Here is a 13,539-nt window from a genome sequence, read left to right as displayed (position 1 = left end):
AATTCTGTACAGTACTGTCTTCAGGAATCAATAATTCATGATCATCTTGTGGGTGTCGCTGTTGTTCATAACAGTAACAACATCAGCAAATTTCCTTTTGTGTCAAAGGCAGCTATATCTAATAGTAATGTTCAACTAATAGGTGCTATTTATGCAGTAATATAATAAACAATTACTGTGTTCCACGTATTAACCGCCAAAGTGGTCCTACAGTCCTTGCCAAACTGCTTAATAGTTAAGATATGATAAGGACTGGAAATATGACATATTTAAGATATGTTATCATCATAAGGACTAGTGAACTAAAACCAGCTCCAATAAGCAAATTCTGACGAACTTTTAGGTGAGGTGAAGGTGACGTAAAATTGGGTTTAACGTCGTGTCCAGGATTATTGCACGTGTATGTGAGTGGACTAATGCCGATTTTATAGTGCTAGCCCACTGAAGGTCAGATGAAACGTGGTTAAATGTCGGGTTCAAGATTATGCATGTGTGCATGCACATGTACTAGTCTGGACTGCTAGCCCACTGAGTTACCATGCCGAAGTTTAACATGGATACCCCACTCAGATGCAGTTCATCGACTCCGTGCCGACCAGTCCTTGTTTTATTCCCATAATGCCAAGTGCCAGGCAGGGTACCAAGAAAGAACATTTTTCCACAATGCAGCAGGGGATTAAACTACCAATTGCAATCTTCCGCTCTCCAGGCAGACTCTCCATCTACTGGACCAGATAATGGGGGCGGTTCTGAAGCAACGGAAATAAGTTGATTGTTCCGAACTTTCCAGACAGACTGCACACAAAGCTGAGAAGCTTTTCGGATCTCTGACACTCATGACAACAATCAGGAATCTCTATTTACCAATTTGTCTGTGACTATTTCCTGGGACAAAGCGACCATTTACTAATCAGTCAGTATCAACGCGGTCAAGGTACAATTTTAGCCAGTATTGACAAGTTTATTCTATGACTCACCACAAATTACTGGTATCATGAGTGAAGGAACCAACGCCTAACCACAAACTTGTGCCAAGATTATAATGGTTAAACTTACTCTATAAAGTATTGATCCTTTGTTTCCATCTGGTTATCAGCAATGTTATGTCTACCATGTCATCACTTGTGTTTTGCAGGCAGTGATACATTCCTGATGTCTTGGAAACACAAGTTTGTCTGGAATTATAGTAGTTGCCTTTTCAATCGTTCTGATTTTAAGGATTCAACATCATCACATCCAGCTGAATATGATTAGAAATCTCATCAAAATCAAATTATGTTGTTGTTTTTTTTGTTTAACTATGAACTATGAACAATATGGCAATATGATGCATCCTGTAAATAATGGAGTCTGGACCAGTCTGGACCACACAAATCAGTGAGTGATGCTATGAGCATCACAACATGTCGTCAGGGTACAATAACACCCAATCTGCCAAATCGCTGGGCCTGACTGCTCGGGCCATACAGTTGCCCCATACAACAAGCTATAAGGTTGCTCTGCCCGGGACCTATTCTTAAATCATTTGGGTACAATAACACCCAATCTGACAAATCGCTAGGCCTGACTGTTTGAGCCATGTAGTCGCCCTGTTCGACAAACAAAGGTTGCTGGAGACCTTTTCTAACCCGGATTCCAAACACTTTACAGGGGCAAAGAAACTAATAAATCATTATCCTGATAATGAAATAGCAATTCTGTTGCTATAATAGCCTTTTATAACATTTGTTTTGTTTGTTTGTTTGTTGTTTAACGCCACATTCAGCAATATTCCAGGTATATGACGGTGGTCTGTAAATAATTGAATCTTGACCAGACATTATAGTGATTGACATCATGAGCATCGATCCATGCAATTGGGATATGATGACATGCATCATCCAAGTCAGCATGCCAGACCACCCAATGTCGTTCAAGCACAGTCGTCCTTTACAGCAAGCATGGGTTGCTGAAGGCCTATTCTACCCCAAACTTCACAGGTCTTATAACATCTGTGCTTAATTGAAATAAAGGAATTGACTGATTCATGTGGCTTTATGCTACATGCTGTCGCCCTGGAAAATAATCAAGTGTGGGACAGGCATTGAACACATGGTTGACTGAACCGAGCCAGACCATCAGGACATCGCACCATCTGATCCTCATTATACCAGCAAATATACGAGGGATCTGTTCTACCCTGGAATCCCAGAATCAAGTATAATATAGACCTTATATATTTACCTGGCCCCATGAATATCTAGGTTAGAATTGGTCTTCAGCCACCCATGCTTGTTATAAGAGGCAACTCATATAATGCTTGTCGTAAGAGGTGACTAACTGGATCAGATAGTCAGAATCGCTGACTTGGTTGATGCATGTCATTGTATTCTCATGATCTCAATCACTGGATTGTCTGGTCCAGACTTTGCTATTTATAGTCCACCATCAAATAGCTGGAATATTGCCAGTGCAGCGTTCAACAAAAAAAAAAAACCATCATAATTTTATGATTGTTGTATGAACATGACATGACGAACTGCATAAATTTTTCTCTACAATTTTCATATTGCAATTATCATGACTGCATGGGGCTGCAGCAGTGAGAAGACTCCTAAAACCAACAACCACAAATACAAATCCACAACAAACCAACACAGCAGTAAAGGTTTTTGTCATTTAAAATATCCTCTGATTATTTCTTCCTGAACTGATATCCTAAAATCATATTTCAACACATATTTATTTCATTCATTTTTCAACATGATGATGAGACAAGATCTCTGATGGACTGGTCAATCACATCACTTTCATTAAGACAATCAATTCTGATGGCATTTCCTCCTAATGGATGGGTCACTTATCCCGACCAAGTATAGAATATCACACCAAGAGCCTGTGAAGCCTCCACATGTCATGCTCAGTCCAAGTAATTCTATCAAAACAAATTAAGAGATTAATCGGCTGTGGTCTCACATTGCCCGAGCTGCTGTGTGTGAACATATGTGTCCAGTGCAGACACTGACCACCATGTTGGTGGACACGGCTAATGTAGATAGATGTGTCCAGAGGGACATCAGCCACTGCAATTCAACATTTAATGGCTTCCTTCACCACATGGTGTCCAGTACAAGCAGTGATCGCAACTGGGATTCCATGCCCAAAATTGACCCAAGTCTCGAGCCAAGACTTGTCATTTGGCACCATTTTCAGTAGATTTTTTCGTTTTCTGAAGAAAACATTTGAGCCTCCTGGCCCGACATTTTTTTGTTATTATTGTCCAGACTATTACTAAGTGAGTTTACTAGATGGAACAAACATTTTACTAGACCTGGGCTTCCGGCTAGTGGCTAACATTGCAGACTGTAATATTATGGACTAGAACCAGCTGAATGTTCTTGATAGAATGTTCATTTATTGGACTCAGGCTTCGAGTGTCTGAATTGCATATATTCAAGGCCATAAAACATAAATATACATTTTCAAATATAGCTGGGTAAGTTGCTTTCTCCTCAAATCTGGTTACATAAACTACTATTTCGAAATGACCAGTGGACTACTTAGATATGACCAATGGGATGATCTCTCCCTACAATCTGCGACAAACAAACTTCTTCCATGCACAAGATCTATGACCGAGTTGGATTCTTCTATAAACCTGTACCTGCTGGTTACTGAGAAACTTCTGGTTGACAAACAACAGAATTCAGGAGGATACTTCGAACATGTTTTTCTTTGACAGGTGTTTCTTGACTGTTGATAGCCTTGTTGATTGCCACAGCCTGGAAAATAAAATGCACCGATTAAATGCCACATTTAACCAAAATGAAAACATCTGGAAAGTATTACACAAAATGTCTGAAAATAATCCAGTCTGGACCAGGCAATCCAGTGGTTGATAGTTTGAGCAACAAATTACCATGTTATCAACACAAAGAGCCAGATTACACATTTTATCAACCACATTCTCATTTTCTTCAGCTCTTTTCAGAATGGTTGTTTTCATATATCGTTGAACAACAAATAAATAAGATATAAAATATGTAAAGGGTAAATAAATTTATTCGTTTGGCATACATGTTCAGTATACATCAGTATTCTAACTTTAGGGGGGTCCTTAAGTGTACTTGAAGTCATTTCCTTTAGTAATTGGCCCCTTAAACAAATGCTAAATCTGTAACTTTTAACATTAGGTCTATGACAAGGATGTTGTCACGCATAATTTAAACACTGCACACGATACAGGTTAAATATTTTAGATGGTAATTCTTCCATAGCTTGTACTGATGATTTTCAAGCACAATGGACAACAGACTATATTTCTACAAAATGCTGGTTGGTTGTCAAAGTAGTGAAGCATTATTCTTCGGGTAATGAAAATATAACTTCCTGAGTGATCAAGTTCAGCAATAATCTGTATATCATTATTGTCCTCCACGTCACACAAACTTGAAGTACTTATAATATATGTGGGAGTATGTAAATATTGTTCTTTTAAAATCAGTGTTTTGTCTTTGGCTCATGAAATAAAATAAACAGTGTGACATTAGAAGGATCAATTATTTCTCTAGTCACAGCAATCTAGTTCAGTTGTAAGACAGCTGTTGGTTTTCAACAGCAGAACACAGAAGAGATTTAAAAGAGTACCAGAAACAAAATCAAACTAGATTCAACATGGGCTGTCTGAAAATGAGTCATCAATCTCACTGAAATCCTAGGTTGTCATTTAGTCATAGATTGTAATATTTCTGTTTTTTAGTACAGGGCCCACTTGCACAAAACGATCTTAGCGCTAAGACCATTGTAAGCCTATGTTAAAGTATGGGAGTTAAGATCATCTTAGCGCTAAGATTGCTTTGTGCAAGTGGGCCCTGGACTCAGATACTGGGGTTGGGTGGGTCCTGAGTAGGATCTGGATTGTAACCCACAGGATAACACAGATCCATGGTTAGTTACATGATTTATTGCTTAACGACATTAATAACTAAACTCTACAAGTAGCTAATGTTTGCATTTATTTCTGATTATGTATGCATTCCTTCCCCCTGAGGTTTTTGTTTGTTTGTTGTTTCACGTCGCACTCAGCAATATTCCAGCTATATGACGCTATATGCGCAAAGTGCTTCATGGTAAATTTGCTCACGTGAGGCAGTCTTCATCAGCTGATGAACGTCAACAAATACAACTTCAATCCTTATATTGACAGATACATATAGCAAACTATATCAACGTGGAGAGTCGTGACGTCGTGACGTTATCCGTCCCAAACATTCCATTTGGAGTGGCATCCCTTGGTTTTACAAACGTTAGAAAATGGCGGCTACAGAAATGTCATTCACTTGAAATGAGTTCTCAAAAAAAGTTAGCGTTGGAAAGAAATCCAGACCCGGCTTATGCTGAAAATGAATTGATATTAACGTTCTGTGAACTTTTGGTGTGTTTTTGAGTCATACTACGGCTGCTGATGACGGGGATTACCGCATGAGGCGGTGCAGTTGGAATATCCGAAGCAATACACCACAGTGTGGAGCTCAGTGATTTCTTTTGGTAAGTCGAGCATTCTCTGTTACAGCTTCGAATGGACGCTTCATTTTGACATAAATGATCTGTCTGGCCTCAAAGCCTGCATCATTCATAGCCTGAATCGGTGTCGTCAGTTGTCCCTTTAGTATTTCTGTAGATCTCCGCTCGATTGACAACGTAATCACATGACATACTGATGTTCATCGGGAAATGAACGACAGTCAGCTTGGTAGTGTTCATCTAGGTGGGGTCACCCACTACTGTCAATATTTAGCGGTGGGATAGCCTTGTGGTTAAAGTGTTTGTTTGCCACGCTGAAGTCCCCGAGTTCAATTCCCCACAGGAGTACAATGTGTAAAGCCCATATCTGGTGTCCCCTGCTACTAAAAGCAGCGTAAAACTCACTCACTCACTCATAAAATATGTCCTCTTAGCACATCGAGAGCATTATCTAGAGTAGCAGTTGTGAAACACCGACCAGCTGTCTTCCTTGTTAGTCCATGGCAATGACAGAGTGGTGTGTTTAACATGTGGGTCAGCCCCCTGCTCCTCAATGAAGCAAGTGACACAGGGAGTCTGGTATTTCGTGAGTAATACCCCACTCCTGTACAATGCGGCCCTGGAATTTCACATTCTAAAACACTCACCCGATTCAAACTCAAGGAGCAATTGTTTCAGTGTTACCAGCAGCTTGTCCTGCCAGTCACACTGACTGTAACACGGGTCTACCATCCGCTGGACAGTGGAACATTAAGCTCTTGTCAAATCATGAGCAACTGTTCATGTTTATGTAATGAGCAACAAGAATTTGTTTTGTTTTTTTGTTGTTTAACGCTGCAGTCAGCAATATTCCAGCAATATGACTGCTGTCAGCTGTCTGTAAATAAACGAGTTTGGACCAGACAATCCAGTGATTGACATCATGATCATCGATCCATGCAATTGGGATACGATTACATGCAACAAACAAGTCAGCGAGTCTGACCATCTGATCCCGTTACTCGCCTCTTATGACAAGCATAGTCGCCTTCTATGGCAAGCATGTATGAAATGACTCTAAAATTACTGATCGATAATGAACATTCTAAACTGGTTTTATGAAAATCACACTGTGTACTTGGTGCATGACAAATATTGTAAATCATGTAAATGTAAATATAAAATTAAAATCACAATTTACCCTCGCTGATCACTTATAAATAGATCAACATCTATCTGGACATACATTAGAGAATCTCCCCTGAGTGTCTTTTGATATCAAATATATCAACACGAGTTGATAAAAGTGGAAAAACTATGAGGCTTTGACATCAAAAGACACGAGGGTGAGATCTTATTTATCATCCAACATCATTCTTCAAACTTTTTCAGTTTGTAGACAGTAATAAGTGTAAAAAGTACTGCTAACTGAGCTTCAGTAGCGAGTCATTAGTGATGTCATTTACAATGTAGATATTGCTTGATCTCACCCAAGCCATATCTCCTGTGGTAATCAGTTTTGGCAGGGTTAGAAACTAACAGTTTTTGTCCAATAGTCCTTATGATAATATATAGCAAAACCCTTAAAATGGGCCAATTTCTACTAGTCCTTAGGATACCTTTACTATTGGGCAGTTTGGTAAGGACTACAGGACTAGTGCCAATTTCTAACGCTGTTTGGATGATGAAGTTTTTTATCATCATATTAGTATCACTGCACCTGGCCTATCTGATTAATGAGATGGCGTTTATCATGTTCATCCGTTTCAACATCAACAAAGGTAGGTCTACTCACAATAATTGCATGACATATTTTAGGCTGGGGCTGGACACTCGCTTTCATTTGATGAGGCTTTACCTTTGATTAAACCATTATGATGACATCAAACAGCGTTAGAAATTGGCCAAACTGCCCAATAGTTAAGGTATCCTAAGGACTCATAATAAGTAGAAATTTGCCATTTTTAAGGATTGGCCTATATGTTATCATTATGAGGACTAGTGGACTGAAACTGTTTCTAACGCTGTCACACTATTCTTATTGTTGATTCTGAGCCAGGAATTCTCAAGCCATTCTAAACATGCATTTTGTGCAAGTAAAAATGAGGCAACCATTGGTCAATATACAAATTCCACAGAAATTATATATCAACCATAGCATGGTTGATGTCAGAGAAATCACTTGTATCTGGTGATTACAGAAGTTGGATCAACTTGAGCCTTCAGGGCTTATTGATCTACTTACAGAATCAACAGATTGTAGTGACTTCTCATTACATAACATAGTCTCTAGTAGGCAATATGACACCCACATTATTACAGCAGCTTATAAATAATTCAGTGGTTGATCCTATGATCATCATGCAAGCACACTGCCAAGTACAGATAGTACTGGAATGCACCACACAACACAGACACTGTGGCCACCTGATTCAGTCAAGCCATCAAGTACAACAAGTACAGTGTTGAAATAGCGCAATAGTCTAGGAAGAACTGGTTCCTGATAGCATAGGGATCAGGTTTTCCATCAAACAAGTTTTCTCCACTGCATCCCCATCCTTGTCTGTGGTTATCATCCTAGTTTTCTTCCATCAAAGACCCCTTATCCATGGAATGTATCAAATCACTGTTTCCCAAGTAAGAACTCAACCCTAATTAACCTAACCAGTTAATCTGCCTAACAATAATTAGCCATACCAGCCCTCTATTTCGGGATAATTCTGATCCAAAGGGACAAAATTGTGCGTTTACCACACATGTTTTATGAGACTGTTGCTCAATTAAAAGACTAGCGATGACTACAAATATGTTTCAGCAAGGTTATTGTTTTACTTCACTGTAATGACTGGAACATGGCTGTGAAGATATTTACATTGTTTCATCATGTTTATCTCATAATTAATTCACACCTCTGTAAAATAATATGTGCTCCAAAAATATTGCCTTGGCCAACCACGGATCTAATAGCAGGAGCCAGGTGGCTCCCTAGAAATAAACCTAGCTATGAGGCCAACACAGTATACCTAACCCATAGGCCAGCAAGGATAGGAAGATTCAGTAACTTCTGGAGACCACACATCCCATCTGCTATCCCACCTACAGCTTTATTCCGGTATGTAACATCAACAATATTATTTCACCCTTCCCCATGTTCACGCTGAATGATGATCACAGGCCATAAATAAAATCTGTTCCAAGAAACCTGACGCAGTTCTATGAAGGTTGGAAGAAAGGGATTTGGGAGCAAATTTTCAGGGTTGTGTGTTGCCTGAAGCATTGAGGTACTTTTTATTGTGGCCATTTGTCAGCTGATTGGCAACATACTCACTGATTCACCACACTTTTTCATATCATATTACAATTTTGTGAGGTGAGGTGAGGTGAAATTGGGTTTGTCGCGTCCAAGATTATTGCACTTATATAGCAACGTGCATGCACGTGTGTGTGTGTGTGTGTGTGTGTGTGTGTGTGTGTGTGTGTGTGTGAGTGTGTATGTGTGTGTGTGTGTGTGTGGCTGCTTGTACTAGTCCAGACTGATGCCGATTTATAGTGCTAGCCAGCTGAGATACCATGCCGCAGTTTAACATGAATACCCCACTCAGACACAGTATAGACTCCAAGCCGACCAGTCCTTGTTTTAGCCCCTTAATGCCGAGCACCAGGCAGGGTAACAACAAGTACCATCTTTTAACGTCTTTTGGTATGACGCGGCCAGGGATCGAACCCCCGGACCTTCTGCTCTCCGGGTGGACGCTCTACAATTAGACCACGGAGGATACGATGACATGCATCAAACAAGTCACTGAGCCTGACCACCCAATCCCGTTAGTTGCCTCTAATGACAAGCATAGTTGCCATTTACGGCAAGCATGGGCCTCTACCCCGGATCTTCACAAGACCCCGGGTCTATTACAAGTTACATTCCAGAATAGACCACAAGTACGTAAGATGAAGAGATAGTTCCAGATTGACCTGTTGGCCCACCTGGCTGCATCTAGTGTTACAGTTGGCCTGTCACAACCTGGCCTATCCTCATACATAGTGTTCGCTCATGTGTCAAACTATTCCGCCTAGGCAAACCAGACATCCTTCCTGTAAAACTTAGTTACATTGATCACTTCATCTGCAAACTAATTTATTCTCAAGAACCAGCACCATACCCGTGCTCATGGGTTTCATCAAAGTGGTAAACGTCTGAGACCTGCATCACTTCAGGCTTGCCTTCCACAAGTAGCTGACACGCCGTGATATAACTGTTCAAATCTGTGTTAAACCCAACTCACTCAACTCATTTCCTGTACGAAATAAAGAGATAACAACCAAATCAGATTCTTTCTTCCTTAATCAGATTCTTTCTTCCTTTTTCAGTCCATATTGAAAACTGTATCTTCACCAGTGAGTGATCTTATTTTACCATTGTTAAAACTCGTGACAGCAATACCCCAGCTACATCACTGAAGCCTATAGGGAGTCACGACTGGGACAGTCAAACGAGCAGTTCTTAGAGTAACACCGATTAAAATAACATTTTTCATCCACCATTCCACATGTATAGAACAACTTTTAAAAATGGCAAATGTCTACTTGTCCTTATGATACATGGTCAAAAGAAACCATGCTTGCTTGTCATAAGAAGTGACTAATGGGATCAGGCTCACTGACATGGTTGATGCATGTCATCGTATCCCAATTGCGTGGATCGATACTCATGATGTCAATCCAAACTTGATTATTTACAGACCACTGTCATATAGCTGAAATATTGCTGAGTGAGGCATTAACAAACAAACAAATTTGGCCATAGGACTATAGGCCTAGTGCCAATTTCTATCGCTGAGTAAGTGAGTATGGTATTACGCCATTTATAGATCTATTCCAGTAATATCATGGCGATGGGCTCACATTATACTCATGTGGGGAATCAAACCCAGCCTTGGTGTGATGAGTGAATCTTTTAACCACTGGGCTCCGCCACCACCGCATCATGGTTGTGAGTGAGTGAGTGAGTGAGTGAGTATGGTTTTACGCCGTTTTTAGCAATATTCCAGCATAATCACTGCGGGGGACACCAGAAATGGGCTTCACACATTGTACCCATGTTGGGAATCGAACCCGGGTCTTCGGCGTAACGAGCGAACACTTCAACCACTAGGCTACCCGACCGCCCTCATGGTTGTGAGAAACATCATCAACAAACAATAATTCGCAAGCTCTGATGTTCATACAGTTTGGCCCTCACTCTATGAAGGCTCATACTCCAATGAACTCACACAATGTGAAAGTCAATTCTTATATGACAACACAATCAGCCTGGTCAAACACATACAACCAACCAATCATTAGTCAGCTCATGTGACGCAAGCTAGTCCGGTAGTAGAAATTAAACGATGGTAGTTATCTTTGACTCGTAGCATTTGAAGGCTATTATTCTGAACCAGTTCGTAAAGCTTCAATTTTGTTACAAATTGCATCTCAATAAAACTTACAGAAAATGTAAATGTAGTTTCTCACAATTAAGCAGGACTAGCTACACACTCTGAGGATTTGTGAAATACAATTTCCACTTGTCCTCTGCACTGGTCATAGAAAATGAATTCCTTAGGCTTGCGTCCTATTCCTGAATTACCCTATCTTTTAAATAGGGTTACGCGTGAGCTTGAACAAATGTTGAAAGGCTCCTACAAATCAGCTGTTGGGTGATGTGACATTTTGGCTAACCTGTCACTTTTTGTGATTGACTGAGAACAGTTAACAAGGAAGAAACAGCCTGTCGCCATTTTTTCACTCATCTGAAATACCAATAAACACACGTATTTCAATTCATGGCCTTTGTGTTGTTATTCTGGCCTAATGAGATACGTATCATATCGTGACCAGTGTATTTAAATAAGTATCAAGACACATCATAACACGACCTGTTTATCGAGATACATATCGTATCATGACCAGAGTATCAAGACACATATCATATAGTGACCTGTTTATCGAGATTGGTATCGTATCGTTGCCTGTGTAACATGACACATATCATATCCTGACGTTTATCAAGATATGTATCGTACTGTGGCCTTGAAACGTACCAGTTAAAAGTGGTTGTTCACCCACATTGCTCTAAAGCATGTAAATCAAGTAAAGGAACATTCTTCTAGTCATTAAATAACATCATGTTTGTTATGGAGCGCAGAACATTACATTATTGTCAAAGGGGGGCATTCAGTCAGTCTGTCAGTCATAAACATGATAAAGAACATAAACCTGCAACATTAACAATTCCAGTTTTGTGTTTCCATCAAATGGGAGTACAGGGGTTGAAAAATACCATTGCCCGACGCCCGTGCCAAGTAAGGTTTAGATGTCGGGCGTGTAATATACGTTTTCTAGCATGCCCGTGGACAAGTAGAGCATACAAAATGAACTGGGTCAAGTTTCAGGGGAATGTAATCATGTGATCATGTTACGGTATTTGATTGGCTAATATTTTGTTAGTGTCCCAGACTGACAATATAATTTGCATACAGCCAGTCAACCAATGGAATTAATACATTTCGATGTCAGGCAGGTCAACAACGAGAACCAGGCTTGTTTCATTGTTAAATCGTAGTAACACTTCCATATATGGCACATGTTTCTTGGAAATGGAATTTCTTGGAAATTGTAACGCGAGGTTGAAACATTTTCCGACTTTAGATGCTTCGTTAGGCCTAGCTTTGATGAAATATAATTTTGTCGACCTACAACAAACGGGACTTTTAACGCGTGAAAGTATGGCATTTATTTAATATGTGTTTCTTTTCGTTGTCAACTAAAGTTCATTCGAGGCGCTGACCGTGGTTGCTGTAAATAACGGCGAGTTGTGCGATCTATCGACCCCTTTACGCACGATTTCGGCAAAATTGATCTAAACTGTATTGAATGAAATTTTAAATAAAATTAATAAAATATGCTACAAACATATGTCAAGGTACAAACGTGTTTTATTTTTATAACCAGATAGTAATAATAGGATTTAATTGCGGAATTTGTTGATTGGTATTTCCGGTGTTGCGTGCAGGTGGTAATGTTTTTGCGATGGGGAAATGACATCGTGTCAGTGACTTGAGTTTACTAAAAGTGTATATAAGTTTTGGGAACCATGTGTTACCGCACACAATAACCGAGTTAGGGCTATATTGAAGAGTGCAATAGCGAGGGATCACTGTAGTAAATCTGTTGTTTCAAATGAGTAAGCTAGTAAAGGACAGAGTAGCCTCCCTTTGCGTCATTAGCACCCAGAGGGGTATCTGCAATAACAATTTATATTGCCACTACCGCACATGGCCGATCATGTCTCAGCGGTCTATTTTAGGTTTCTTTGGCGGTGGGAACGAACTTAAAAGGAAGGCAGAGGGAAATTCCGAAAGAAGAATAAGAAGTATGACGAATGTAAACGAAAACGAACATTCATCGCTGGGTGGAAAGACCGTTTCCTTGGGTTGCGTATGATGACACAGCGAAAGTCATGAAGTGCAGCATTTGTTCCAAGTACCCAAACATACACGCTTGCAATCGTAAGAGAACGTTTATTGATGGATGTTCAAATTTCAGAATTTTATTCTCAGTTCTGCAGCAGTAACATTTTACTGAATTTATTACCTTTATTTTGGGCTAGTACATTTTAAAATAGGGCAAGTGAGAATGTTGGTCATACTTGCCCTTGGTCAAGTAACATTTTTAATAATTTTTCAACCCCTGGAGTACCTGTGCTGGGTATTTGTACACAAGTCATAATTTGTTTGTTTGTTGTTTAACGACACGCTCAGAAATATTCCGACTATATGACAGTTGTCTGACAATAATAGAGTCTGGATCAGACAATCCCGTTACTGACATCATCTACACAATTGGGACATGATGACATGCATTAACAAAGTCACTGAGTCTGACCATCCAATCCCAATAGTCTCCTTTTACGACAAGCATGGGTTGCTCAGCCGACCAATTCTATCTAATCTGACTTGTCTGTATACAAGAATGGTTATTGAGCTATCAAAACAATACCATGGAATTGGGATTTGGAAC

At 39.8% G+C, this 13,539-nt stretch overlaps 1 protein-coding gene across 1 annotated transcript in view; it reads right to left on the bottom strand.

The window, feature by feature from the left end:
* The window catches only part of LOC125379940 (huntingtin-interacting protein 1-like), a 64,787-nt gene extending 57,807 nt beyond the window's left edge, over positions 1 to 6,980 (bottom strand). The window contains exons 1-3 of the mRNA XM_048395841.1: positions 6,972 to 6,980; positions 6,187 to 6,237; positions 3,698 to 3,761 (exon numbers count right to left, since the gene is read on the bottom strand). Of these exons, the coding sequence (XP_048251798.1) occupies positions 3,698 to 3,761; positions 6,187 to 6,237; positions 6,972 to 6,980 (124 nt within the window). The remainder of the gene's footprint in view (positions 1 to 3,697; positions 3,762 to 6,186; positions 6,238 to 6,971) is intronic.
* Between the last annotated feature and the right edge of the window lie 6,559 nt (positions 6,981 to 13,539).

Source organism: Haliotis rufescens, unplaced genomic scaffold (assembly GCF_023055435.1).
Source record: "Haliotis rufescens isolate VD_foot unplaced genomic scaffold, xgHalRufe1.0.p SCAF_15, whole genome shotgun sequence".
NCBI classification, from domain to species: Eukaryota; Metazoa; Mollusca; class Gastropoda; order Lepetellida; family Haliotidae; genus Haliotis; species Haliotis rufescens.
This window is presented reverse-complemented; position numbering and strand designations above follow the sequence as displayed.